This window comes from Myotis myotis, unplaced genomic scaffold (genome assembly GCF_014108235.1).
Source record: "Myotis myotis isolate mMyoMyo1 unplaced genomic scaffold, mMyoMyo1.p scaffold_m19_p_5, whole genome shotgun sequence".
NCBI lineage: Eukaryota > Metazoa > Chordata > Mammalia > Chiroptera > Vespertilionidae > Myotis > Myotis myotis.
This window is the reverse complement of record NW_023416357.1, coordinates 99,907,531-99,934,776: the sequence shown is the minus strand read 5'-3', so window position 1 is coordinate 99,934,776 and position 27,246 is coordinate 99,907,531. Positions and strand designations below refer to the sequence as shown.

The following is a 27,246-nucleotide window of genomic DNA, read 5'->3' as shown; positions in this document are numbered from 1 at the left end:
GTGCCTGCAATCTCTTAAATACCTACCAGCATAGCAGTGAGTTACTGAGGAGCCTGCCTCTCTCGACTCATCGTTGTGCTCCTCCAGAGCAGGGATGTTATGTCATTCATTCTACACGTAGTAGATAGAGCCTCACAACGTTTATTAAGTTTGTTTGGGGCAACTGGGATCTTACTCCGCGACCTGCAAGTTCACTACTGGTTTGGAGACTAACATGCTTGGGAGAGACCTGAGCGACCAAAGGCAGCCGCGCGGGAAATTAGCCAGAGAAAGTGAGCTCGAGGAAAGGCTTTGGGAGTAGGAACTCAGAGCTCTTGTGCAAACAACGGGTGAGGAACGTTCATGCCAAAAGTCAGGGTCAGGAGAAAGGAAGCCGCGCACTGTATGCTGGGATCTGCGCGACAGACGCCGCAAGGCATGCCAGGATTTGTAGTCCTGTTCCTTGCCAGGCGCCTCAAACAGTTACATTCGGCTACATTCAACCACATCCTTATATACAGATAAAGTGCAGTCTTGATTATCCAGCACATAATTCCAAGGTTCTCCAGGGCAACTATGTCTGGTAGTAGTCTTCAGAGCAAATCTCATTTCAGCTTTGGCTACCAAGAAGACGCCTTAGATACCGCTATACGTACGCACGCTCGAATTCCTGCGTGCGCGTGCAGCGGGCCGCACCTCCTCCCGCTCCCGGGTGCGCCGGCGCGGCGCATGCGCGAGTTGTCCACGTGAGGCCTCCTAGAGCCGGGTGGCGCAGGCGCAGTGTCCCCGGGCCAAGATGGCGGCGCGGTGCTCCACACGCTGGTTGCTGGTGGCTGTGGGGACCCCTCGGCCGCCGGCTGCAGCGGGGACACTGGCCCGGCCGCCGAGGGGGGGCGTGGTGGGGGCGTCGCTGGGCCGCAAGCTGAGCGTTATTGCTTTCGCGCCTTCCCTGGGAGCTCGCGGCCAAGGGGCGCTACTGACATTGAGACCCGGTGTCAGCCTCACAGGTGAGGGCAGGTTCCGGTGCCCGAGTAGGGGCTCCAAGGCCTGGAAGGGAGGGACTCACCTCGCGCCAGTTACGGGAGTAGCGGGGTGAAGGGTGTTTTCCGAGGCGCATGCGGAATTGCTTGGGGGAGACGGGCAAGCAGGAGGCCCCAGTGACTACTCGGTGAACGAGATTTGCTGCATGGAGCTCCCGGCGGCGGGGGTGCAACGTCCCGTGGGCCGTGACCCTTCACCTCTGTGCCAACATCTCCGGAGGCCTCTCTCCTGCCTGCCGCGGCTCCCTATCCCCATTCCTTCCTCTTCCCTGCTCCTTCCAGCCGGTGCGGAAGGGAGGAGGTCACTGCCATTCCGGGAGCATCCACTCTGTGCTAGGCACTTCGTACCTCGTCTTATTTCCCAGCAGCGACACCCTGCATGATGGGAATTGTCATCCCCATTTTAAAGAATGGAAAGTTGGAATTCTAGCAGAGGAACTGACCTGCCCAAGGTCACAAAGTTAGAATCAGAAAAGCTGTCCCAAGCCCAGAACTGTACTTTCATAATTTGCACGCTTTTCCACCACACGGTGTAAGTTGAAAGTTACACTGAACAGTCTCTTTGAGAAGTCCTTAAGTTGGTAACTGTATGAAAGATACACTTACTGAGCCCTTACTATGCACCAAGCATGAACATTTTCATGTGATAGACACTTGTTATTTCCATTTTGTAGATTAAAAAAAACACACTGAGGCTTGGATGTTAAACAACTTAGAACGTCACAAAGCGAAAAAGTGGTAAAACCTTGATTCAAAACCTGCTGCTTGCTTAACAGCCCGGGTGATAGTGAATTAATATTCATTAAGGCTTTAGGTGCTTAGTTAGCCGTGGTAGTTTTTCATGTTGTGTGTTGGATGGCTTCCATTATTGTGAGAGAAGGAAGGAGGAATCATTGAACCTGAATGTGCCCGACTTGTGCTAGTTGTTTCTGTTCCCTAGAATTTGTGTAAATGGTATTTAAGCTATCTGTAACCTTACAAAGGTGGGTAATTAAAGGGCCCTGACAAGATAATTTCCTATTGGGTCCCAGTTTTGTTAATGCTGTCATTCAAGTATTAGTAATTGCGATTACTTCGTACAGTGAGCACACTTATCTCTACCAATGTGTGTGTGTGTGTATGAATGAATTATTTAATCCCTTGAGCCTCTTTCCCTAACTGAAAATTTATTCATTTGCAGGTACATACTGAGAGTGTCTTATGCCAAAGCCACTGTTCTAGGTATTGGGGATACAAGATTGGCTGTGATTTTGGTCAAGTTATCCCATTTTTTAAATTTTGTTCTTGCCATCTGTATTGCCTCATAGACGGAGCAGTCGTTTGGAGGGGTGTCATTTTATATTTCTCAGTATGAGTAAAAGTCATTTTTATATTTTGCTAACATTTTCTAATGTCTAGATAAATTTATTCATATTACAGCCCTAGCCGGTTTGGCTCCGTAGATAGAGCATCAGTCTGCAGACCAAATGGTCCTGGGTTTGATTCTGGTCAAGGGCACGTACTTTGGTTGCAGGCTCCTCTTGGGCCCGGGCCCTGGTCAGGGTGCGTGCAGGAGGCAACCAATCAATGTATTTCTCTCTGTCTTTCCTTCACTCTTCCACTTTCTAAAAAAAAAAAAAAAAAAAAAAAAAAATCAATGGAAAAATATCCTCGGGTAAGGATTAACAACAACAACAAAAAATTGTTCATATTACATTTGTACAATTTGGGGAGCATTTTTTAAAAAATATGTTTTTATTGATTTCAGAGAGAAGGGAGAGGGAAAAAATCAGCGGTGAGAGAGAATCATCCACCAGCTGCCTCCTGCACACCCCCTCCTGGGGATCCAGCCTGCAATACTGGGCTTGTGCCCTGACCGGGTATCCAACCATGACCTCCTGGTTCATGGGTTGATGCTCAACCACTGAGCCACACTGGCTGGGCTAGAGAGCAGTGTGTGAGTGTGTGTGAGAGAGAGACAGACAAGTATTAAGTGCTGAGCCTTCTATGCAGCCATTATTAAGGAACTTCGCTCAGCTATCCTTTTATTGGTATCCCAAGAGAGCCCACAGCCCAAAATAGGTATGTTTTGTATCAGGTGAGAGGTGGCATCCTTCAGAGTGCATTCTGATATCACATCTAAAGTCATCAACTTAGCTCCCAAATACTGGTCTGTGACTTCATCTCAAATCAAGTAGTACAATTAGGTGACATAGAAACACTTTAAATTTGACTTTTCTCCCAAGCACAGAAAGAAGGCAGTTATTTCCCTAGCCAGTATGTGCCCTGGTCAGAAATCCCACAACCTTTTGGAGTACAGGACAATGCTCCAACTAACCGAGTCTAGGCTATCCCTTATCTTGCCTCCTTCCTCCATATGCTTAACACCCTGGTTGTCTTTTATGCTCAGATTAATTTTAAGTAGTGTCCCAATCTTCCTTGTTTGTTTGTTTTGTTTTTGAGAGCTCTTCCTCATGCAAACCTGATCGCTTCTCTATTTAACACTTGCAGTGGCTTCCTATTACCCTCAGTATAAAATCTAGACTCTTAGCATAGCTTAGAGCCCTTCTGTTTATTTCTAGGCCCCATTAATCATCATCATTTCTAATCACCCCACCTCTAACCATCATCCCTGCCATCACTACAAACACCATACAGAGGCTGGAGCCTCACATGCACGCATGTCTGGAGTCTAGTACCTGCAGTTCCTAAGTGCACAGGAATGAGCCACTCCCTCTAAACCAAAGGTGATCATATGGTTTAGTCACCGAACAGGGCACTTTTGAAAGCCAAAGGGGATGCTGTTGCAGATAATGCCAGGACGACCGGGGTAAATCTGGATGGATTTAAACCCCTCCTTAGTCTACAGTTTAACAGCAGGAGCCTTAGAAGACCTTCCCTGAACTTCTTAGGTGGGGTTGCCAGTGGGGTGATTTTTACCCTCCAAGGGATTTGTAGTAATGTCATTTTTAGCTGCCAACTATAGAGCGGGAGAAGCGGTAGGTGGTGCTACTGGTGACTAGTTGGCCAGGAGTGCTACCAAACATCCTATAATACATACTAGGTATATTAGTTTGCTAAGGTCACCATAACAAAGTACTATAAACTGGGTGATTTAAACAACAGAAACATGTTTCCCTTTTTTTCCTAGTTCTGGAGGCTAGAGAAGTCCAGTGTTTTGTCAGTATTGTTTCAAAGATCCTATCACCAAATACATTCACCTTCTGAGGTGCTGGAGGTTAGGACGTCAACATAGGGATTTGCAGGTGGGGCTCAAAATGGTTTTGACCAACAATAGGACAGCTCCTACTTCCGTCCCCTGCTGAAACTGATCCCATCCTCCACTGTGGGAGGTTGAGAAACCCTGGTGAGGTGAACCTTTTGTGTATTTCTCACTCTGCTGTCCTTGTGCTAATATATCTTCACACTGCCTTCCAGACTGCCCTGTGGGACTGCTGAACTTGGAGGCATTGGTTTTGACTCTTTTCCTCATCTTATATCCTCAGTGCCTGGTACAGTGGTTTAAGATCTTGAGTAAATAGAATCTCCAGGAGGGCAGTGCCTTTGAATGGCTTGCTGTCATATCCCCAGTGTAAAGCCTAGTGCTTGGTAGGGGCTCAGTGAGCATTTGCTGAATGAATGAATGAATGAATGAATGAATGAATGAATGGTGAATACAGAAGCTTATCCTCTCCAGACTAATGTTTGACTTAAAAACATAGCTGCCTCATGATCTTCATTTTTGACCCTTTTATCCCTCCTGCCTTAACTCCCCCCCACCCCCCACTCCCCTTTCTTCCAGTTGTCACAGGATGGGTTGTGTGTTAGGAGCAGCACTGGAGATTATAGAGCAGCTCCCCAGGCTTCACTTTGTGACAGTGATGTTAGCACTCTGCTTCATGCACAAAGGGCAGTTGAGTAGCTGTGTCTGTTGGCCTTTCCACCTAGTTGCTGATGCAAGAGGCCTGAAAAGAGGCAGGGCATATGGCTGCCTGCCTTTGCTTTGATTCCTTTCAGGTTGTCTGCTCTGTGGTAAACAGAGGTTCTGGCACAGAGCTTTTTAGTCTTGTGTGTCTATACATGTATTATTTTTAGGGGAGGAGATCAATGCTTTTATTAGATTCTCTGAGAGATGCGTGACTCTAAAGACTACTGAGAACCATTTAATTAACATAGTGGTTCCCAAACTTGAGCATTCAACAGGATCATCACCTGGAGGGCTTGTTGAACACAGCCTGCTGGGAGCCACCTTCAGAGTTTCTGATTCAGGCGAGGGGGAAGACCTGAAAATGTGCGTTTGTAATAGGCTGATGCTGCTGTTCCTGGGACCGCACTCTGGCACCACCCTACCCCGTGAGCAGATTTTCAAGGTTGCTTGGTAGAGGGAAAGAACCTGAGGAGTTACTCAGCATTGAGTGAGATAAAGTCTATGAAAATACCTGGCATGTGGTGCGTTCTCAAGCAGTGTAACGGGAGCTAACTCCCTTTTTAATCATCTCCAGGTGCAGCCCCCATCTGGGGTACGGTTTGTTTGGTGGTTTAATGAGCTCCATTGGTAGTTTAATCCAGGAGGATCAGCCCCACCCAGCTTTATATTGACATGTTTAAAATCTTTGTATACAGTGACCTTAGCCATTTAAAAAATATATTTTTGATTTCAGAGAGGAAGGGAGAAAAGATAGAGAGAAAGAAACAGCAATTATGAGAGAGAATCATTGATTGGCTGCCTCCTGCACGCCGCACACCGGGGATTGAGCCTGAAACCCTGGCATGTGCCCTGACCAGGAATCTAACCGTGACCTTCTGGTTCATAGATCGATGCTCAACCACTGTGCCACACCAGCTGTGCTGGCTGTAGTCATTTAAAATATATACACACACACACACACACACACACACACACACACACATTTTTAAATTTATTTTAGAGAGGAAGGGAGAGGGAGAGAGAGTTAGAAGCAGTAGTGATGAGAGAGAATCATTGATTGGCTGCCTCCTACACGCCCCACACTGGGGATCAAGCCCACAACTCTGGGCATGTGCCCTGACCTGAAATCGAACCATGACCTCCTGATTCATAAGTTAGCGCTCTACCATCGAGCCACACCAGCCAGGCACCTTAGCCATTTTTGAAGTGCAGTAGAGAACAGGCTCTAAAGTTGTGATCTATTTGCTACTTCACAGGTATAACCTGGCTAGTTTACTCACAATTTCCTTTTGTTGAGCATATTCCCTGAGTGATTTTCTTTTCTTTTTTCTTTTTTAGGAGTAAAAAGTTACCCTTTTGTTTGTACTGCCTCTTTCCACACAAGTACCCCTCTGGCCAAAGAGGATTATTACCAGATATTAGGAGTGCCCCGAAATGCCAGCCAGAAAGAGATCAAGAAAGCCTATTACCAGGTCTGTATGAAAGCCAGCTTTTAGAGACAAGATTGTAGAAGGAATGCTGTTGACTTAGTCTGATATTGATTAGTGCCATGTGTATACACCCATACGAATAGGACCCAGGCTGCTGATAGTATAGAACAGTGATGGCGAACCTTTTGAGCTCGGCGTGTCAGCATTTTGAAAAACCCTAACTTAACTCTGATGCCATGTCACATATAGAAATTTTTTGATTTTTGCAACCATAGTAAAACAAAGATTTATATTTTTGATATCTATTTTATATATGTAAATGCCATTTAACAAAGAAAAATCAACCAAAAAAATGAGTTCACATGTCACCTCTGACGCGTGTCATAGGTTCGCCATCACTGGTATAGAATGATATGATAAAGATGGGCTTTGTTGGACTGTGTTTTTCAGTGCATGATACTGTACCCATTAATGCTTCAGAAAAGAGATTAAAAAAACTTTTTTTCACAGCTGTGTGTTCTTTTTTTTAAATATATTTTTATTGATTTCAGAGAGGAAGGGAGTGGGAGATATAGAAACATCAATGATGAGAGAGAATTAGCACACCCCACTCTGGGAGTCAAGCCCACAACTCGGGGATGTGCCCTGACTGGGAATCGAACTGTGACCTCCTGGTTCATAGGTCGACACAGTCACCGAACCATGCTGGCCTGGCCACAGCTGGTTGTGTTTTTTTTCCTTTTCTTTTCTTTAAAATAGCTGGTTTTGTACTTAAATTTATTCTGTAGTAGGCATGCTGGTTTAAGTTTTAGGTAGTCATTTTTTGCATTTAGATATGAGTTTATGGCCTTAGAATTATTTCTTCTCTTAACTCAGAAAGTGTGAAATTTCCATCATCACATCCCAGAATGTATTAGGACCAATTCGTAAAGTGGCATGTATGTTATTTAGACCAATGGTTCCCAGATTTTTTGCTCTGATCAAAAATTTAAAATAAAAAATGGGGACACCAGTGTAGGAGTGCCAACTTTTGTATTTTGTCTAATATCGATGTTAAAAATAACAAGTACAGCCCTAACCAGTTTGGCTTAGTGGATAGAGCGTCGGCCTGTGGACTGAAGGGTCCCAGGTTTGATTGTGGTCAAGGGCATGTACCTTGGTTGCGGGTACATCCCCAGTCGGGGGCGTGCGGGGAGTGGGCAGCTGATTGATGTTTCTCTCTCATCGGTGTTTCTAGCTCTCTGTCCCTCTCCCTTCCTCTCTGTAAAAAATCAATAAAATATATATATATAAAAAAATAACAAGTACAATCTATTAATGTCATTGGTAAGAGAAAGAGCATCTAAACACCATAAAAATAGGAAAGCCACAATATCAGAATAAAGAAGATCTTTAAATTAAATAAAATATGAATTGAATACAAAAATAAATTACCTTTATGAAAAATTCACTACAAGATTGTTTAAATTGAAAAAAAAAGTTTTTTGTGGGTGAGCAAAACCTTTTTCCAGGGCCAATGTATGTGAACCAAGTACTGATCAAGATAGACCTAACAGGTTATGGCTTGGATTGCTACTTCCTTTTCCTAATTTTTTTTAAAAGTGTACAGTACACTGGTTTTTAATATATTTAGTTCTCTAGTCATCATCACAATCAATTTTAGAACATTTTCAACAACTCAAAAAGAAACCCCAGCCCTATCCGGTTTGGCTCAGTGGATAGAACGTCGGCCTGCAGACTGAAGGGTCCCAGGTTCGATTCCAGTCAAGAGCATGTACCTTGGTTTCGGGCACATCCCCAGTAGCTGATCGATGTTTCTAACTCTCTATCCTTCTCTCTTCCTCTCTGTAAAAAATCAATAAGATATATTAAAAAAAAAAAAAGAAGAAGAAGAAAGAAACCCCATACCATTAGCACTTAGACCACATTCTTTCTCCTCTGCCCTTGCAGTTGCTAACCTTTCTATCTATGTATTTGCCTGGTCCAGACATTTCACAGAAATGAAATCATACAACATATAGCCTTTAATGAGTGTCTTCTTTCACTTTAGCATATTTTCAAGGTTCATCCATGTTGTTGCATGTATAAGTACTTCATTCCTTTTTTTTTTTTTTTTTTGGATATATTTTTATTTCAGAGAGGAAGGGAGAAAGGAGAGAGAGATAGAAACATCAACGATGAGAGAGAATCACGTTTGGTTGCCTCCTGCACGCCTCCCACTGGGGACTGCGCCTGCAACCTGGGCATGTGCCCTTGACCGGAATTGAATCCGGGACCCTTCAATTCACAGGCCAATGCTCTATCTACTGAGCCAGACAAGCTAGGGCTCAGATCATTTTTAAAAATACATTTTTAATGATTTCAAAGAGCAAGGGAGAAGGAGAGAGAGAGATAGAAACATCAATGATGAGAGATAATCATTGATCTGCTGCCTCCTGCACATACCCCACTGAGGATCGAGCCCCCAACCCAGGCATGTGCCCTGACCAAGAATCAAACCAGTGACCCCTTGGTTCATAGGTCGACACTCAACCACTGAGCCATACCTGGCCAGGCTGGACTCAGATCTTGATAAATCCTAATGGCAAGAGGCTTGGTGAGGTTATGACACACATCCAAGGCGGACACAGCTAATATGTGGAATACGTGAGACGAAAGTACAGATCTTTCTGACTATAAAAGGCCTCTCGGCTCCTTGTGCGAGTCTCATGTTTTAATATATCTTGTCTTGGAGTTTGGGACCAGCCAGTAGATAGACATATCTTGCCTTGTAGCCTGGCCATGCTTGAGACCGCCCCCAACCCTTCAGTGCTTAGCTCACAGCCTCTGACATGCATCCATATGCTGGTGTGAGGACCAGCATCTCCAGAAAGCAGATTAAGCAGCCAGCTGCTGGCAGTGATGGAGCCAAACGGCCTCCCCAGACACTGTCAGCTTTAGGATTCTGTTTCTGTGCACCTCCTTGCCATCACATAAGGGACCTGTGGTAATCCAAACTTGGAAGGCCAGGAGTCCAGCAAACAGTGGTGAACACCTACAAAGCACACAGCACTACTCAGCACAGCCAGAAGGTAGGCTTCGTTTGAGAGCTGCTCAGCACACCTGTATGCTCAGGACAGCCAAGTGAGATTTAGGTTTTTTAAAAATTTCATTTAATTAAAAAAATTTTAAACCATGATATTTATTGCATGGCCAACTATTGAAATCCTTAAGATGAACTGGATGCGGCCACTGCTGCCCTCTTGAGTTTAGGTGTCGTTCCTTCACAGAATCTATGCCTGAATCTTCGGTACACAATTTTTAGGTGCCTCACGTGACCAGTTCCGGTAGTGTTTCGTCAGCTAGCCTGGGCGCTCCAGTTATACTTCCTCTTGCATTGGCGGGGTAGCCACACTGGCCGTAGGTGGACCTCTACGGGTGGTAGGCTTCGAGCCACTGGGCGGCACAGTGTGTGCGTCGTGTTGTGGCACTTGCTGAACGATGATGTCCCCCTCATCATCTTGCTTCTGCTGCTGAGACCAAAGAGCAAGATGTAGTTTTGTTTTTAATATTTAAATGTATGTTTTGAATATATTCCTCTTATTCAGAATTCAAAAAGTATAAGGTAGTAAACATTGAAGTCTTTTTTTCTTTTTCTTTTTTTTTGAGGTCTTTTTCCCCATTCATCCATATTCCTCCTGTAGCAGTGTTACCAGTTTATTGTATGTTCTTCCAAAAATCTCTTCATCCAGTTATTTTCCTCTCTTTTTTACGTAGATGAAAGTGTACCAGACACACTATTTTGCATCTTTCACAAAGGTGCTCAAGTTCTAAATAATTGTTATTTTTGGTAGAGATTTGTTGTAGTTGAAAAATGTGTACATATCTCAGATTTGAAGACATGGTTTATTTTGATGTCTTAAACCTTGTATTATTGCTATTTTTTATAAAGTTATAGAGAGACAACTACTATGAAGGAGACAAAATTGTGACAGGTATTTGGGATTCAGTTTTAGAAATCATTTTGTGTTCATAGTAGTTTACCGTTTCCTCCCATAGCTTGCCAAGAAATATCACCCAGACACAAATAAGGACGATCCCAAAGCCAAGGAGAAGTTTTCCCAGCTGGCAGAAGCCTATGAGGTAACCCGAACCACCGGTGTGTGCAGTTACTGTCATTCAGCTGCATGTATGCATCAGAGTGTGCTGCACAGGGCAACTTGATATGTCCTAAGTTCCAGTATGAAGGCTTTGTCCCTGCACCAGCTCATCTTGTTAAAGAAAAAAGAGATTCCCAGGTCTCATGCTAGATCTAACTTGGAATCTCAACAAAAAAAAACCAAGGTCCAGTCTATATTAACAAAGCTTGGACTTGTAGCTGGGTCTGGGAACACCTTGCTGGATGAATTCTGCACCTATTTGATCACCCCCTCTTACTTAGGGCATTGCTTTTTGGAGGGGATGGTGGATCCTGTAAAAGTAGAAGACCACCACTGCCCTGGAGGAATTTAAAGTGTAATCCGGGACAGAACATGAAACTACTGAACAGTTCCGGAGTTCTTTAAACGTGGACTTCTTGCCCTGACCAGTGTTGCTAAGTGGTTAGAGCGTTGGCCTGAGCACTGAAGGGTCTCAGGTTCAATTTCTGGTCAAATGTACATACCTGGGTTGCAGGTTCAATCCCCAGGCCTAGTCGGGGTGCGTGCGGGAGTTAACCAATTGATGTGGCTCTCTCACATTGATGTTTCTCTCCCCCCTTCTACTTTCTCTGAAGAGCAATGGAGAAAATATCCTTAGGTGAGGAATAAATAAATAAATTTTAAAGTGGGCCTTCTTCCCAGATTCTGACCATGCAAAGAGTTCAGAATATATAGGATATCAGGATATATAGGATATATCTGCTCTCTGTGTATGTACATTGGCCCCCAACCTTTTGAGAGTAAGTCACAGACTTTGTATCTCTCTATTCCCAAGTATTTCAATATTTTCTAAGAATAAGAACATTCTTTCTCATAACTACAGTATTGTCAAAATCAGGACATTTAATGTTAATAGTGTCATTGTCTGTACTTGGTGTCTGTCCCTGGGTCTCCGGAGACCTGGGAGCTCCTAACTACTTGCCTTTTGTGGAAGGTGCTGAGTGATGAAGTGAAGAGGAAGCAATATGATGCCTACGGCTCCACTGGCTTTGATCCTGGGGCTGGTGGCTCTGGGCAGAGCTACTGGAAAGGAGGCCCCACCGTCGACCCAGAGGAGCTCTTCAGGAAGATCTTTGGGGAATTCTCATCATCTTCCTTTGGAGATTTCCAGAGTGTATTCAGTCAGCCTCAGGAGGTGAGCTCATTTTGAAGAACCATTCAAATTTTAGCTGCTAAATGTGGTGTAAACAGATTTTATCAGTTTCTGTTTCTCAAAGAAAAGGCAAAGCAGCTTAAATGGAATGGTCTGGAGGCAGCCATTTTGATAAGAAATAATTCAAAAATTAAAAAAATCATATAGGTAATGTATATTGTACATCTATTTTGACTTGAGTATTGCTGTTGCTTAACCAGGCAGCACCTAAGGCTCTCAGAGTCCCTTATTAGGGTATATTTTATCCAGGAGAGCTCAATCTAGTGGGAAGACATTCCCAGTCCTAATTCCATGTTTATGTCCTAATAAGACATTCTCAGAGTTGAAGAGGAAGGGGGAATGTTTATGACTTAAGTTATGATTATGGATTATTTGAACTGTTTGTAAGGACTGTATACAAGTATTATTTGTGAACAATTTGTTGAAAAATGCATTTTTACTTAAAACAAACATTACCTCTTTAAAATCCTAAGGAGTAGGGCATAAACAGTTAAGTCCCATCTATTCTTACTTGGCAGAGTACAGATAAGTAGAGCAGTTGCAAAGTAACTAGGGAGGGAAGAGATGAATAGGGAGAGCACAGAGGATTTTTAGGGCAGTGAAAATATTCTCTTTGATCTATAATGATGTATATGCTTGTCATTATGCATTTGTCTAGACCAGTGGTTCTCAACCTTCCTAATGCTGCGACCCTTTAATACAGCTCCTCATGTTGTGGTGACCCCCAACCATAAAATTATTTTCATTGCTACTTCATAACTAATTTTGCTACAGTTATGAATCGTAATGTAAATATCTGATGTGCAGGATGTATTTAGGCGACCCCTGTGAAAGGGTCGTTCGACCCCCCAAAGGGGTCGTGACCCTCAGGTTGAGAACCGCTGGTCTAGACCCATATACTAGTAATGTACAACACCAAGAGTGAACCCTAATGTAAACTGTGGGCTTTGGGTAATTATGATGTGTCAGTGTAGGTTTACCCTTGATTAAAAAATGTACCACTCTGGTGAGTGATGATGATGGGAGAAATTCTACATGGGTGGGGGCAGGGTATATGTGGGAAATTTCTGTACCTTCTTTTCAATTTTTGTTCTAAAAAATTAAGTCTTTAAAAGTAAAGTAACTGCAAACTGCTGGCTAGTACCCTCCCCTATTTTAAGAAAGATGACAGGCCATCCCTTGATTTCTCTAGTATATCATGGATTTGACATTCAATCAAGCTGCCAAGGGTGTCAACAAGGAGTTCACTGTGAACATCACTGATACCTGTGAGCGGTGCAATGGCAAGGGGAATGAGCCTGGCACCAAGGTGCAGCATTGCCACTACTGCGGTGGCTCCGGCATGGTAAGAGCAAGTTAGAGCTGCCCGCCCCCCCCCCCCCCCCAACTTCCCACCTACTCAGGGGACTCTGACCTCATGCCCATCCATACTTCCCACCATTCCTTTTTTCTATGTTTGAATATTTTTTTGAGCAGTACCTAGGGCTTTGAGAATTCATAACTACATGGAACTGTTTTATCTAGAACCTTTTGTATTTTTCCAAGCATACTCTGTCTTGGTCAGTAATACAGACAAAGCAAAGAAACTTAGCTTCTTTCTCTAAAAATATGCTTTGGGAGATTTTTGTAATTTTTTTAAAAACATATTTTTATTGGTTTCAGAGAAGGGAGAGGGAGAGATAGAAACATGCCTCCTGCACACCCCCCCAGGAGATCGAGCCTGCAACCAGGGCATATGCCCTGACTATGAATTGAACCATAACCTCCTGGTTCATAGGTCGATGCTCAACCACTGAGCCATGCCAGCCAGGCTGATATTTGATAATTTGAATCCAAGTTGGGGTTGTTGGGGGACACTTTGCTTGAAGTGTAATCATTTTTATTTTTTTGTAACTTGTTGATGTAATTCAAGTTTATAGAACAGTATAAAGAACCACTCCTTTATTCCTTTTACTCAGCTTCACCAATTGTTAGCATTTTGTTCTACTTGCTTTGTCATTTTTGGTATGCTCATTTCCTCCCCCTTTCTCCCTGTGTATGTATTCTGCACACATGCATGCATGTACATACATTTCCCCAAACATTTGAGAGTAAGTTGCAAACATTCTGTTTCTTTATTCCTGCATACTTCAGTGTGTGTTTTCTAAGAACAAGAACATTCTTTTACATAACCACAGTATAGTTTTCAAAATAAAGAAATTTAATGTTGATACACTACCATTATCTGTACAGTACTTAGATTAATTCAACTATCCTTACTATGTCCTAATCCAGGATCCAAATGGGGACCTTGTATAGCACTTGCTTATCTTTCCTTTTGTCTCCTTTAATCTGGAACAGTTTCTCATCCTTTCTTTTTTTTTTTTTTTTTTTTTTTTTTTAAATATATTTTATTGATTTTTTACAGAGAGGAAGGGAGAGAGATAGAGAGTTAGAAACATAGATGAGAGAGAAACATCGACCAGTCGCCTCCTGCACACCTCCTACTGGGGATGTGCCCGCAACCGAGGTACGTGCCCTTGACCGGAATCGAACCTGGGACCTTTCAGTCCGCAGGCAGACGCTCTATCCACTGAGCCAAACCGGTTTGGCTTCTCATCCTTTCTTTCTCTTTTATGACCTTGACTTTTTTTTTTTAGGATTAGAAGACAGCTATTTTTTAAAAAAAATTCTTTATTAGTTAAGGTATTACAAATGTGTCCTCATCCCCCCCATTAACCCCTATCCTCCCTCCCCCCCACTCATGCTCTCATCCCCCTGTTGTCCATGTCAATCGGTTTGGCTTATATGCGTGCATACAAGTCCTTTGGTTGATCTCTTCCCCTTGTAAGACAGCTATTTTTAATAGAACTCCTCTCATTTTAGGTTCATACCTCAGAGATATAGTGCCTTTTTCAGTGGATCATATTAATGGTCATGAAGTGTCAGTTTGTCCCATTAGTGATAATGTTACATTTGAGCGCAATCAATCAGTTAAGGTAGTGTCTATGAGGTTTCTTCATATAAAGTTATTTTTTCCTTTGAAATTAGTAACAAAGTTGTAGTGAGTTTGCATTCCTCTGAGAGAGGGCGCTCTTGGAGAGGATGAATTCCTGTGGCTACAGTTGTGTGAGCCAAGTTACTTTCACTTGTTGCAGATATTTAGATATGTTTTATGATTGCTTCCAGTTCCCTCTCACTTCTAAGGTCTTTTTTCTGAGTCCTTGAATTGCTGTGAATTTTTAAAAAACATTTCTGAAGTGAGCATTGAGGTAAGATAGTAAAGCTAAAGTGTATTTCTTTTAAAATGTAATATTTGAGACTGGGAAAAACATTTGCAACACATTTGCTAAAGGATTAATATTTCTAATACTGTATGTCAAGGTCTCCTTCAGAATAATGAGAAAAAGACCAACAGCTCATTGGAAAAATTGATCAAAATGAACTGAAGAGGAAATGCAAGTGACCAGTAAACAGTTCTCACTAGCAGTCAGGGAAATGCAAGTGGAAATAAGAATATGCCTTTGATTCATCCTCCAAATTGGCATACATTTCAAAGATTGGTACAGTCCATGCTGACAAGCCTGTGGGACATAGGCATTCACGTGCCCTGATGGTGGAAGTAGAAACCAGTCTGGCTTTTGGGAATGGAAGCTGCACATGCAGAGGCTGTCCCTTGCAGCCTGTGCATAATAGTAAAGGCCTGGACAACCTCAGTGACCATCACGAGTGAGTTGTCTGGAAAATCATGGTGCATCCATATAATGGAAAACTACAGTGATGGAAAATGCTTGCCTAGGATATTAAATTGTAAAAACAAAACAAAAGCTGCAGAACCGTATATATAGTATACAACTTTGGCTTAACTGACAACTTGTAATGGATGTAGATGACTTGAAATATGTGCCTTCAGGGAAGGTACCTGGAATAATTAGGGCTCAGGAATGAGGAGAGACACTCAACTTTTAATTGCACCTCCATTTTCTACTTTATAATTTTGTACCATGAATATATACTAGCTTTCCAAATAAGTGTAATATGCAAAGTTTTAAATATAGTAATTATTTGTCCCAGTGATTTCTCCTTTGGGACTCTGTCTTATAAAAAATAAAGATATTGCCCTGGCTGGTTTGGCTCAGTGGATAGAGCGTCGGCCTGTGGACTGAAGAGTCCCAGGTTCTATTCCGGTCAAAGGCACATGCTCAGGTTGTGGACTTGACTCCCAGTAGGGGGCGTGCAGCAGGCAGCCAGTCAATGATTCTCTCCTATCATTGATGTTTCTAACTCTCCCTCTCCCTTCCTCTCTGAAATAAATAAAAATAAAGGTACCAGCTGGCTGGTGTTGCTCACTTGGTTGTCCCATGTACCAAGCATTTGCTGGTTGATTTCCAGTCAGGATACACACCCCTGTTGCAGGCTTGATCCCCACTAGTTGTTGTTCAGGAGGCAGCTGATTAATATTTCTCTCTAATCAATGTTTCTATCACCCTCTCCCTTTCTCTCTAAAATCAATAAAAACCTTTTTTAAAAAGAAAGAAAAGTTGCGGAGCAATGTGTACAATAAACTAATATTTTTACCTTTAAAAAGACTTTTTTATATAGAGAGTAAATTGTGGAAAGAATACTTCAAACTATGAACTTAATAGATTGGTTAACCTTGGGAGTCAAAATGGGGAGATTAATAACTTTTTTTTTGTTAATCCTCACCTGAGGATATTTTTTCCATTGATTTTTAGAGAGTGGAAAGGAGAGAAGGAGGGGGAGAAGAGAGAGAGAGATTGGTTGCCTCCCCTACGTGCCCCAACTGTGGCTGGGGATCAAATCTGCAACCCAGGTAAGTGCCTTTGATCGGAAATCAAACCTGTGACCTTCTGGTACATGGGCTGATGCTCTAACCACTTAAATACACCATCCAGGACATAACTTTTTTCTTATTTATTTATTTTTTTAAACGTTTATTTATTTCAGAGAGGAAGGAGAGGGTGAGAGAGAGAGATAGAAACATCAGTGATGAGAGAGAATCATTGATCAGCTGCCTTCTGCACGCCCCACAGTGGGGATTGAGCCCACAACCTGGGCATGTGCCCTTGACCGGAATTGAACCTGGGACCCTTCAGTCCGCAGGCCAATGCTCTATTCACTGAGCCAGACCAGCTAGGGCATAACTTTTTTCTTTATATATCTCTGTGTCCTTTGATTTGCCACAACAGTGTATTTGATACACATGTATTTGGTAATATAAAAAAAAAATTCAAAGCTGTTAGGTTAATTAAAATGCAAGTGAAGAGCTGATAGTGGCCATACATCCTAAGGCTTCACCAGCTCTCGGAGGAGCTGGGGAGACTCCTGAAGGATTGGGGGATTATATAGGGGAAACAGGAAAAAGACATTCCAGGAGGAGGAGCCTGAGGAGCACCAGTGCCTGTAAGAGTAGCTGCTGGCCTCATTGCTCCCAGGTACCCATGCTAGGGGGTGGGGACAGTAGGACGGGAGCCTGGGATAGGTGGGAGGGGTTGGTAAAATCAGCCCAATTCTTCCTCTATGGCCATTAGGGAGTAGAGGCCTGTGCTGCTCCCCCCTTGGAGTGGTCTAAATAGCAGGGTCAGTGACCAGGCCGGGATTGCATTCAGTTCTCATTCTGCTCTTTATGTTTCTGTTTTCCCAGCTATCACTTTTGTAATTGGAGGGGGAGCACTCTTTTTAAAATGTATTTGCTCAAAAGAAGTAAATTTATATATGTAAAAGCCTAAGTGGCCATTATGACTGAAAGACCAATCCACCAGTCGCTATGACGTGCACTGCCAACCTCCCTCGGCTCCTCCCCCGGCCGGCCCCCATCAGCCCCTGGTGCTAAACCATTTGTAGAGACCTGCTTCTGGGTCGGGTTTTCGTACATAGCAGAGCAGCTCCCTCGCTGCAATCTATTGAAAGTCAGCCCTCCACACAAGGGTTTGTCTCACTCCAGGCCTCTCTCCCTTCCCCGGGGGCCGCCCACCATGGTGGCGGGGTCGGGGTGGTGGCAGACGCAGTCCCTTTTCCAGGAAGGCTGGCTCCTTCCTCGGGCCTGGTGGCCAACCTCCCACAGTCGGCCCTTCTCCTCCTCTCCCCCCTTCTCCCCCCCATGCACGAATTCCTGCATCGTGCCTTTGATAAATAAATAAAATAAATGTATTTGCTCAGTTCCCAGGTGTTTTGGGAACTTAGTGATTTGGAATTCAGAGGTCAGTGGGTTCTAGGTCAGAGGTCAGGTTAACAGTTTGAGCCCGTGCACCTGCACCTGTGTTCTCAGGCAGTATGTTTTAGTGCGTATGCACACAGAACATGAGTTGTGGGATTCTTTTTAGAGAGAAAATAAACCACATTGATGTGTTTCACTTATTTATATATTCATTGGTTGTTTCTTTTATGTGCCCTGACAGGATCGAACCTGCAACCTTAACATATCAGCACAACACTATAACCAGCTGAGCTACCTGGGCAGAGCAGAACAAGAGTCTTTAATGAAACATTTATATTGTGCATATTGTGGTCCAAAAGCCTTGGCTGTCAGAGTTTACCTGTGTACTTAAGGGTTTCATTTCTCTACTCCTTTTTATCAGGAAACCATAAATACGGGCCCTTTTGTGATGCGCTCCACGTGTCGGAGATGTGGTGGCCGAGGCACCATCATCACAACTCCATGTGTTATATGCAGAGGAGCAGGAGAAGCCAAGCAGAAGAAGAAAGTGGTTATCCCTGTGCCTGCAGGTGAGTTCTGGGCTCCTCCACACACAGGACTGGAGCTGAAACTTGTCTCCTTGTGATTTGGCTGTTGTAAAAGCCAGTGTGAAGGCCCTAGAGCCCCGGGCTGGAGGAGGAATTAGAATCTCCTTGCGTTTTTCTCTTTGCCGTAGTTAGCCTTAAAGTCTGTACTTACATGTCAGTTTGGGGAGCAGGGACCTGACATGTTCACTCTTCCCCGTGCATGGCGAAGGAGTTCCTTCATCTCTGTCTGTACTCCACAAGGCCAGCATGGTCCCCGTTGCTAGCCCAGTCTGCACCACCATCCCTCCTGGAGGCAGGGGCCGCCTGAGACTGCTCTCCCTAATTGGCTCTTATTCCCAGGGTGCTCTTTTCACAGGACAGTCTGATCATGCCACTCACCTTGTTGAAGATCCTGCAGTGACTCTCAGGGGCAAAGAAAAGGCTTCCTCTCTTGGTCTGTGCTGGCCTCTCCAGCCTCCTCTCTTATGAGCCTTTCCCTTGTTGCCTGCCCTGCGGTCTTCCCAACTTTCCTCCAGCTCCTTGAACAAGACATAATGCCTCCTAGAACAGTCTTTGCATATTGCTGTTCCCTGGGTCTGAAACTTGCTTTCCATCATCTTTTCAGCAGTTAACTCTGATCTTTTGGGCTTCCTCAGGGAAGCCACCTGGGACCCTTCCTGTTCCTTAGATGTACGTTAGCCTGGAGCTGTGACATTTTCCTTCTGAGAACATGGCTCTATTTGAGATAACTCATTTTTAGAGTTGTTATTTGATTAATATTCATCTCTGCTACTGGACTGGACACTCCTTGAGGTACTACATGGCCCTGGTAAGCGGCAGGTGTTCAGTAGGCTTCAATTAATAAAAAGAAGGTGCCCTTGTTTCTGATCGATGTTTCTCTCTCATCGATGTTTCTAACTCTCTATCTCTCTCCCTTCCTCTCTGTAAAAAATCAATAAAGTATATTTAAAAAAAAAAATATTAAAAAAAAAAAAAAAAACTACCCGCAAACAATTAATAAAAAGAAGGTGCCCTTGTTTGGTTATGAGTTATTGTATGGTGCAATGTTGAAAAGTACTTGTTGCCATATTGAATAACTGGTGTTCTCATTAACGAGAAACAGGAATGAGGAAGGCTTTCAGTGGCTTGAATCTTGAGTGGAAAATGCCATGGGAGATCTCCAAATAATCATTCTTTTTTGAACTTTTGTTCTCACTCGCAGGAGTTGAGGATGGCCAGACTGTGAGGATGCCTGTAGGAAAAAGAGAAATTTTCATCACGTTCAGGGTAGGTGCTCTGCTTGCACAGCCTCTGTTGGGCCTTACTGTCATGGAGAAAGTGCAGCCGAGGCTTCTCATGGAGAAGGGGGAGCTTCATGGGATACGTCCTGCCATCTGAGTTTCCAAGGAGAGCAGTGGCCACCTTGGTGGGGTTATTAAATGTGTTAGCATCAATCTTTTGTGCCAGGTGTGGAGAGAATAGAGTTGCTTTAAGATATTTATAAGTTGGAAACAAACAAAAAAATCAACATAAAAATACAGAAAACATCTTGTGTTTTTACTTACGTATCAAATTGTTGGTAGGGACAGTACGTCTCAAAGGTACAGTTTTACCCACTATATACAAGGGCAAACCTGGTTTTCTGTGATAAGGGAAACCTTATAGGAGATAATGGCTTCTACTGGCAATTCCACTAGCTACATAACTGAGAAACTCCCACACAGGTGCAGCAGGCACAAGGTGTGTGTGACTGCCTCATTCATTGTAGCAAGACACGACAACTCTCTGTCCTTGGAGAAGAGAATAGTGGGTGAACTCCTCTGTGGTTGCAGACAACTGAAGAGCAGTCAGAAGGAAGAAACTGAGCCACATGTGTAACAAGACTTCTCAGTTACAAAGAGGAGGGAAAGAAAGGTTGCAAGAGGGTGTAAGGAAGATAATTTATATAACTTTTTAAACCACTTGAGATGATGTAATATAATAAGGACATGTAAGTATGTTGTAGAAGTTAAAAGATGCTTGTAGGAATGATAAATACTAAATTCAGCAATGTAGTTAACTCTGGAGAGGTGAGGAGGAAGCAAGGAGACTTCACCTGCATTCATAACATCTTATTTGTAGTATTATGTTATTTACTTTGTACTTTATATACATGTGAAATATTTCATAATTTAAAACAGACAAAACTAATCTAAAGGGTGAATATTCTAGACTGAGAAAGACAAAGACAGCAAGCTGGAAGCCAATAGATAAGACAAGTTTGGTAGTCTGACCAGTGTTGCTCAGTTCATGACCTCTGAACCAGGAGGTCATGGTTCGATTCCTGGTCAGGGTACATGCCCGGGTTATGGGCTCGATCCCCAGTAGGGGGTGTACACGAGGCAGCTAATCAATGATTCTCTCATCATTGGTGTTTCTATCTTTCTCTCCCTCTCCCTTTCTCTCTGAAATCAGTAAAAGTATTTTAAATTTAACACACACACCCCAAAACAGTACTTACAAAATCAAAATAATTCTAGTGTTGACAGCTATCTAACGGTAGTTTGTGCCAAATGACCATTTGGAAAACCATTTTTGCCTTTATAGATTTATTAGTCTGTGTTCCTCTTTACTTTCTAGTAAAGTAAGATTTTTTTTTTAATGTTCAATAAGCCAGTTTTACTTAATTTCTGTTCATACTTGAATGGCTTGATCTGAGCCTGAGGAAATCTAGGCACTCTGGCATTGCAGTATAGAAATGAATCTGTGTAACCTGGTATAGTGCTTCACTTTGGTGAGTATGCTCTCCTCCTCATGCTACACCCCAAGCATAGAGGCAGTGTAACGCATGTTAGGCCCTGGGCTCGGGCTGCTGACACAGGCTGATGTTGTTTCCAGAAGGCCTCTGTGTATAATGCCCATCTCCTGTGTTTGACCCTAGGTGGAGAAAAGCCCCGTGTTTCGGAGGGACGGTGCAGACATCCACTCTGACCTCTTTATTTCCATAGCTCAGGCTCTTCTTGGGGGTACAGCCAGAGCCCAAGGCCTGTACGAGACAATCAGCGTGACGGTAAGGGCCAACATTGTCTTCACCACCCTCCTACTTCATTGCTTCCTTTTTTTTTTTTTTTAACCTTGAAATGGAAAATGGCTGACAAGTGGCTAGAACCTGTAAACAACCAACATGTCAGGGATTCAGGGGAAATGGAATTTGGGGGAGACAGGAGGAATGTCTGGCCATTCCTTGAGTTTGGGTCACAAACTCTGGGCCTTGATGGTGTCATCACCAGGGACAGCGGTTCTGAAGTCCCATTCCCTCCTTTGCTGAGCCAGGGAGCAGCTTCGGTAGTGCACTTCTGTATTGGCTTTGCCTCTTGAGGTCTGGCTGTCCGTGCTCCCTCCCTTGGCTCACCTCCCCGGGCACCTGCCCCTATATCCTTATTACTGGCTCTGCTCAGGGTGGACCCCAGCTTAGCCAGTTTTCATGTTGTTGTTGGTGGGCTCTGTCTAGAAACCCAAGTGGGCAACTGGAGCGAGGAAAACCACAGGCTTCTTTTCCTTGTAGATCCCCCCTGGGGTCCAGGCAGACCAGAAGATTCGGATGAGTGGGAAAGGCATCCCTCGGATTAACAGTTATGGCTACGGAGATCACTACATTCACATCAAGATAAGAGTTCCAAAGTAAGCGCCCACTTAGCCATGGCAAGGTCTGCAGGATCCCTGCACACTTTCACCATCAAGCAAGGGCCATTTGAGGGCCTTTTACGTGCCAGGTCCTATGCTGAGTGTGACAGTGTGGTGGTTTAGCACCACCACAGTGCTGGGGCTTGGGCAGGCTACTTCTTTAAGTCAGTGTGTCCTGCCCAGGTTTTCCATCTGCAAAGTGGACATAATGAAAAAGGTTGACCTCCTTGAGTTGGTGAATTAAATAAATAATACATAGGGAATGCTTAGCTATTGCTGCTGTTGCTTTTATTATTATTGCTCTCAGGGTGCTCACATTCTGGTGGGAGAAACAGATGTATAACCAGATCATGGCACAGGATGCCCACATCCTCTGGAAGAAAGATCCAAGCAGAATGCTTTGGGCATCCAGAACAGGCATGCTGACTCTGTTGGGGAGAACTAGGTTGCCAGCACTCCTTTTAATTCCCTACACACACACACGCTTACTAAAGCTCCTTGGCCCACCCCAGTAAACTATTTAGTACAGCCATAGAGGCAGTTGTTTGAAACACTTAGGGTATTTTAGGAGATTTTTTTTACAGAAGCTTTGAGGATGTGGTTCTTCAGGTCAGGCTGTACGCTCTGTCTGGGCTGGGGGTCCCACATTTCCTACACTAGCCTAGGCCTCATCCTTCAAAGAGCTGCCCAGAGGAAACACTTGACACTGACTGTACTTGCTCCACAGGAGACTGACAAGCCGGCAACACAACCTGATCCTGAGCTATGCTGAGGATGAGACTGACGTGGAGGGGACAGTGAATGGCATCACCAGCACAAGCACCGGTAAGGTGGCACGACGGCACATGTGCATCCTCAGTCCCTTTGAAGCATGTTGTTTCCCCTTGGGGATCTTCATGGGGCTTCCAGAGAGCACAGAAGAAAGAGGGGAGCTGAGGGCTCAGAGCAGCCAAGTGTAACTGTGCTCCAGAGCACAGCTGCTCCTCCTTCCTCTGTGTTAAAGTACTGGATGGCTTCCTGCCAGATTGCAGCCTGGTGTCTCAGAGAGCTGCTCTTCTGAGTTCTATCCTTGGTTCTGCCACTTGCCTTGTGACCTTGGGCACATCACCACATAGAGTTCCTTGTAAGAGCTTAAGAAGAGGGATGGTAGGCTTTATGCATTCCTGACCCAGAACGCTTCACCAAGATTGCAGAGTGTCTGATAAACAACATCTTCCACATCAATAAAAACCGTCGTCACGTGGCTCCAAATCTGCCTATTCCCAGCAGGTCTAACTTTGAATTCCTCTGGCAATGAACAGATGCCTTATTTACCCTGAGCTCAAATGTCACGCTCTGTCTACAGAGTATAGTTAAATATTAGTGATATTTGATACCAAAATGCTTTCAGGCAGAAGCTCTGGAGATGGGAAACGGTGGCCACAGCCCTTTTCCCATGGGAGGGGTTGCTGTATTGTGGAGATGCTGGTTCTCTGTTGGTTGGACGACTGCTCCGTCAGGACAGGCTGTACTGAGAGTGTAATTGGCTTCAGCTGTAAACATGTTTCGTCCTTGTTGCATCATTTTGTTTCTGTCTGGACCTCTTGTGTTTTCAGAACTTGAAGAGTAGTAGATTAGTACTGTATATGGTCATTCAGAGCAGGTGAGGGGGGCAGAGGGTCGGTTTCCCAGTGAAGTAGAGGGCTTGGCCTTGGATTCACTTCCCACTCCACCCAGCAGGGAGGGGTGTCCCGGCAGGAGCAGCCTTTGCATGGACTTTGCTGAACTCCTGTTGAGTCCAGGAGACCAAGTCCTCTGTGAAAAAGTAGTGACCACAAATCCCGTGGCTTAACCAAGCATGGATGAGATACTTGTTTTAAATGGTGTGGTACATATGTATATTTTTCCCTTATTTTCTTGTTATACCCTTGAACAAAAAAGAAGTGGAAATAGTGGGAATAGTTATTCCATGTAATTTTAATGTACACTTCCAGCTTCTCCTTTCTGAATCCCAAATGTTACCATAATCGCATAGCATGTGAGATTTGTTCTCCAGACAGCTCTCGCCTGCCCTCCTCTCCGCACCCACCCAGAACTTGGGGTTTCTTGAGCTAAGCCCTGCACAAGCACATGGGCCTTGTACACTATATTAGAATGTTGGGTATTAGTAGTCACCGGTTGCTGCTTTTTTTTTTTAATGTTTTTATTGATTTCAGAGAGGAAGGTAGAGGGAGAAAGAGAAACATCAATGATGAGAATCATCTATCGACTGCCTCCTGCACGCCCCCTACTGGGGAACGAGCTCACAACACAGGCATGTGCCCTGACTGGGAATTGAATGGTGACCTCCTAGTTCATAGGTTGATGTTTAATCACTATATCACACTGGTCGGGCCTGTTGTTGCTTTTTAAAACCCCTTTCTGACCATTTAAATTGAGAGTTGATCATAGTTAGCTTCTGAGTGTTCTTAGAACCCTCACTATTTTTATGGTTCCTTGTCCTGATAGCTAATTCCCTCTTGTCTTATTCAGCCAGAATTTATTGGGACCTTCTTGTGTGTTTGATACAGTACTTTGCCAGTTCTTCCTTTAAGATTTATATTACCCTGGCTGGTGTAGCTCAGGGATTAGAGTATTGTTCCATGTGCAGAAAGGTCTTGGGTTCGATTCCCGGTCTGGGCATATACCCAGATTGTGGGTTCAATCCCCAGTCAGGGCACATGTGGGAGGCAACAGATCGATGTTTCACTTTCACATTCATGTTTCCCTTCCTCTCTAGAATAAAAAATATATATATATATCCTTGGGTGGGGATTTATTTTTAAGTTTATTTTTTTTATTGACAGTTTTACTGAGTATAGATTAACTTTTTTTTTTTTTTAAATATATATTTTATTGATTTTTTACAGAGAGGAGGGAGAGGGATAGAGAGTTAGAAACATCGATGAGAGAGAAACATAGATCAGCTGCCTCCTGCACACCCCCTACTGGGGATGCACCCGCAACCAAGGTACATGTCCTTGACCGGAATTGAACCTGGGACCCTTCAGTCTGCAGGCCGATGCTCAATCCACTGAGCCAAACCGGTTAGGGCTAGATTAACTTTTAATATATGCATTGGATGCACTTCTGAAAAGTTGTTTATAGAATGAAATGCGTATGCCAAATTATATAACTTTTCTATTCCCATTGTGATTTCAGAGTTGTATTCCAATAGGAAATTTGGCTCCCAGGCATAAATTTTTAAAAATTTATTTTTGATTGATTGATTGATTTGAGAGAGAGAGGAAGGGAGAGAAAGAGAAACATCAATTTTTTGTTCCACTTATTTATGCATTCATTGGTTGATTTTTTTATGCACCCTGCTTCATATCAAACCCACAACCTTGGCCTATCAGGACAACTGAGCTACCTGGCTGGGACATAAATGGCATTTAAGAATATTAGAATTGGCCCAGCCGGTGTGGCTCAGTGGTTCAGTGTCAACCTATGAACCAGAAGGTCATAGTTCGATTTCCTGGTTGGGACATGCCCAGGTTAGGGGCTCAGTCCCCAGAAGGGGGTGTGCAGGAGGCTGACGATCAGTGATTCTCTCTGATCATTGATCTTTCTCTCTCTCCCTCTCCTTCCTCTCTAAAATCAATAAAAATATGTTAAAAAAAATAAAAAAAGAATCTTAGAATTGGGCCTGGCCAGTGTGGCTTAGGTGGTTGGATGTGGTCCTGTGTACCGAAGGGTTGCTGGTTCGATTCCTGGTCAGGGCACATGCTCAGGTTGCAGATTTGATCCCCTGGTTGGGGGAATGCATGAGGCAGCCTATTGCTGTTACGTTCTCACATCGAGTTTCTCTCCTCTCCTTTTCTCTCTTTAAAAAAAAATCAATAAACTATTCTTTAAAAAAAAAGAATCTTAGAATTGGCTTCAAGGAATGCACTATCAGTCTGCTATCTGGGTATAGTTAAGCTTCCATTTACACTGTGAAGAAAGTTACTTTTGTAGTCCCCGTAGAAAAATATGACAGTACATATAATTCCCATTTCCTGGCATCTTCACTAATAGTGGTTCCTGTTTATTTGAGTAGAGCCTCAATCTCTTTTATTTCAAGCATTTAACAAAAGGTATTAACTGAAGTCATACTAGAAGCAGTTGTGTTCAGTTATCAGTAGTTCTTAGGATAAACTGGACTTTTTTCAATAGCCTTTAAGTACATGTGAGTTAGAGTCATTAGAGACCCAGGAGAGTCATTGTAGATACAGATTGATTCCTGAGTGTCTTTGCTTTCATTATGGGAAAGAGTACCTGGAAGGCATTTGAAATAGACACAATTACGTAGGAAATTGACCTAAAGTTTTTGGTGGGTTTAGCATCCTTTGTTTATTTTTGTTCCCTAATGCAGCTGCTGAAAACCTTAATGGCTGTCCCTAGCTTCTTTTCCAGTCTGAACCACAAAGACTTATAGTGTACTTAGGGACTCTTAGCGCTTAAGCAAAAAGACACAGGATATTGGGACACTTTTAGATTACTTTGTGACTTTTTTAGTTATAGACACAATGTGGCTCATTGTTTCTGGACCATCATTAATTCTTCTGATAATACACACATGTACATTTAGCTGTGTATTATTCCTGAGCTAATTATTTGAGAATTCCTGCATGTTCTATTCTCTGATGTGGTTGATATTATTGACTATAAACCCCCTTTACACAGGGCAGAGGCAGGTGAGGGAAAAGATATATTAGTAGAATGAGAGGCACCCTGCTAGCTCAGCTTGTGTGTGTAGATGGCGCAGGGAGTCAGGCTGTGAGTGTAGACCTGCACCTCCACCTGTGGGGTGGGTCCCGTCCCTAGAAGTCAGATCCTGGAGTACTGTTGGCCCCTGTTTCTTCAAACAGATGTTCATTTAGCATTTCCTGTGTGCTAGGAAGTAATGCACAGAGACAGGATCTCTGCCTTCATCCAGCTACAGTACAAATGGGGAAGATGGGACAAGCATTGAATCCCCAAATACATGCTAGACCAGGGGTGGGCAAACTTTTTGACTTGAGGGCCCAATGGGTTCTTAAACTGGACCAGAGGGCCGGAACAAAAGCATGGATGGAGTGTTTGTGTGAACTAATATAAATTCAAAGTAAACGTCTTTACATAAAAGGGTACGGTCTTTTTATTTTTTTAGTTTTATTCATTTCAAACGGGC

The 27,246-nt window shown here is 43.6% G+C and overlaps 1 protein-coding gene and 1 pseudogene across 5 annotated transcripts in view; one reads left to right on the top strand and one right to left on the bottom strand.

Annotated features, from left to right (window-relative positions):
- The first annotated feature begins 743 nt into the window (after window positions 1–743).
- Window positions 744–27,246, top strand: part of DNAJA3 (DnaJ heat shock protein family (Hsp40) member A3) — a 32,043-nt gene continuing 5,540 nt past the window's right edge. For 2 of the 5 annotated variants that reach the window (XR_004967561.1, XR_004967562.1), the window contains exons 1-9: window positions 744–986; window positions 6,265–6,398; window positions 10,395–10,478; window positions 11,469–11,669; window positions 12,880–13,032; window positions 18,266–18,413; window positions 19,633–19,697; window positions 21,331–21,459; window positions 22,801–22,898. Coding sequence is in view for 3 of the 5 variants with exons in the window: in XM_036309351.1 (XP_036165244.1) it covers window positions 776–986; window positions 6,265–6,398; window positions 10,395–10,478; window positions 11,469–11,669; window positions 12,880–13,032; window positions 18,266–18,413; window positions 19,633–19,697; window positions 21,331–21,459; window positions 21,955–22,070; window positions 22,801–22,898 (1,339 nt within the window). In the remaining 2 variants the exon portion in view is untranslated. Of the gene's footprint in view, window positions 987–5,191; window positions 5,352–6,264; window positions 6,399–10,394; window positions 10,479–11,468; window positions 11,670–12,879; window positions 13,033–18,265; window positions 18,414–19,632; window positions 19,698–21,330; window positions 21,460–21,954; window positions 22,071–22,800; window positions 22,899–27,246 lie in introns of all 5 variants that reach the window. The other 3 variants (XM_036309353.1, XM_036309351.1, XM_036309352.1) reach the window with 3 other exon arrangements.
- Window positions 9,565–9,855, bottom strand: LOC118656265 (annotated as a pseudogene).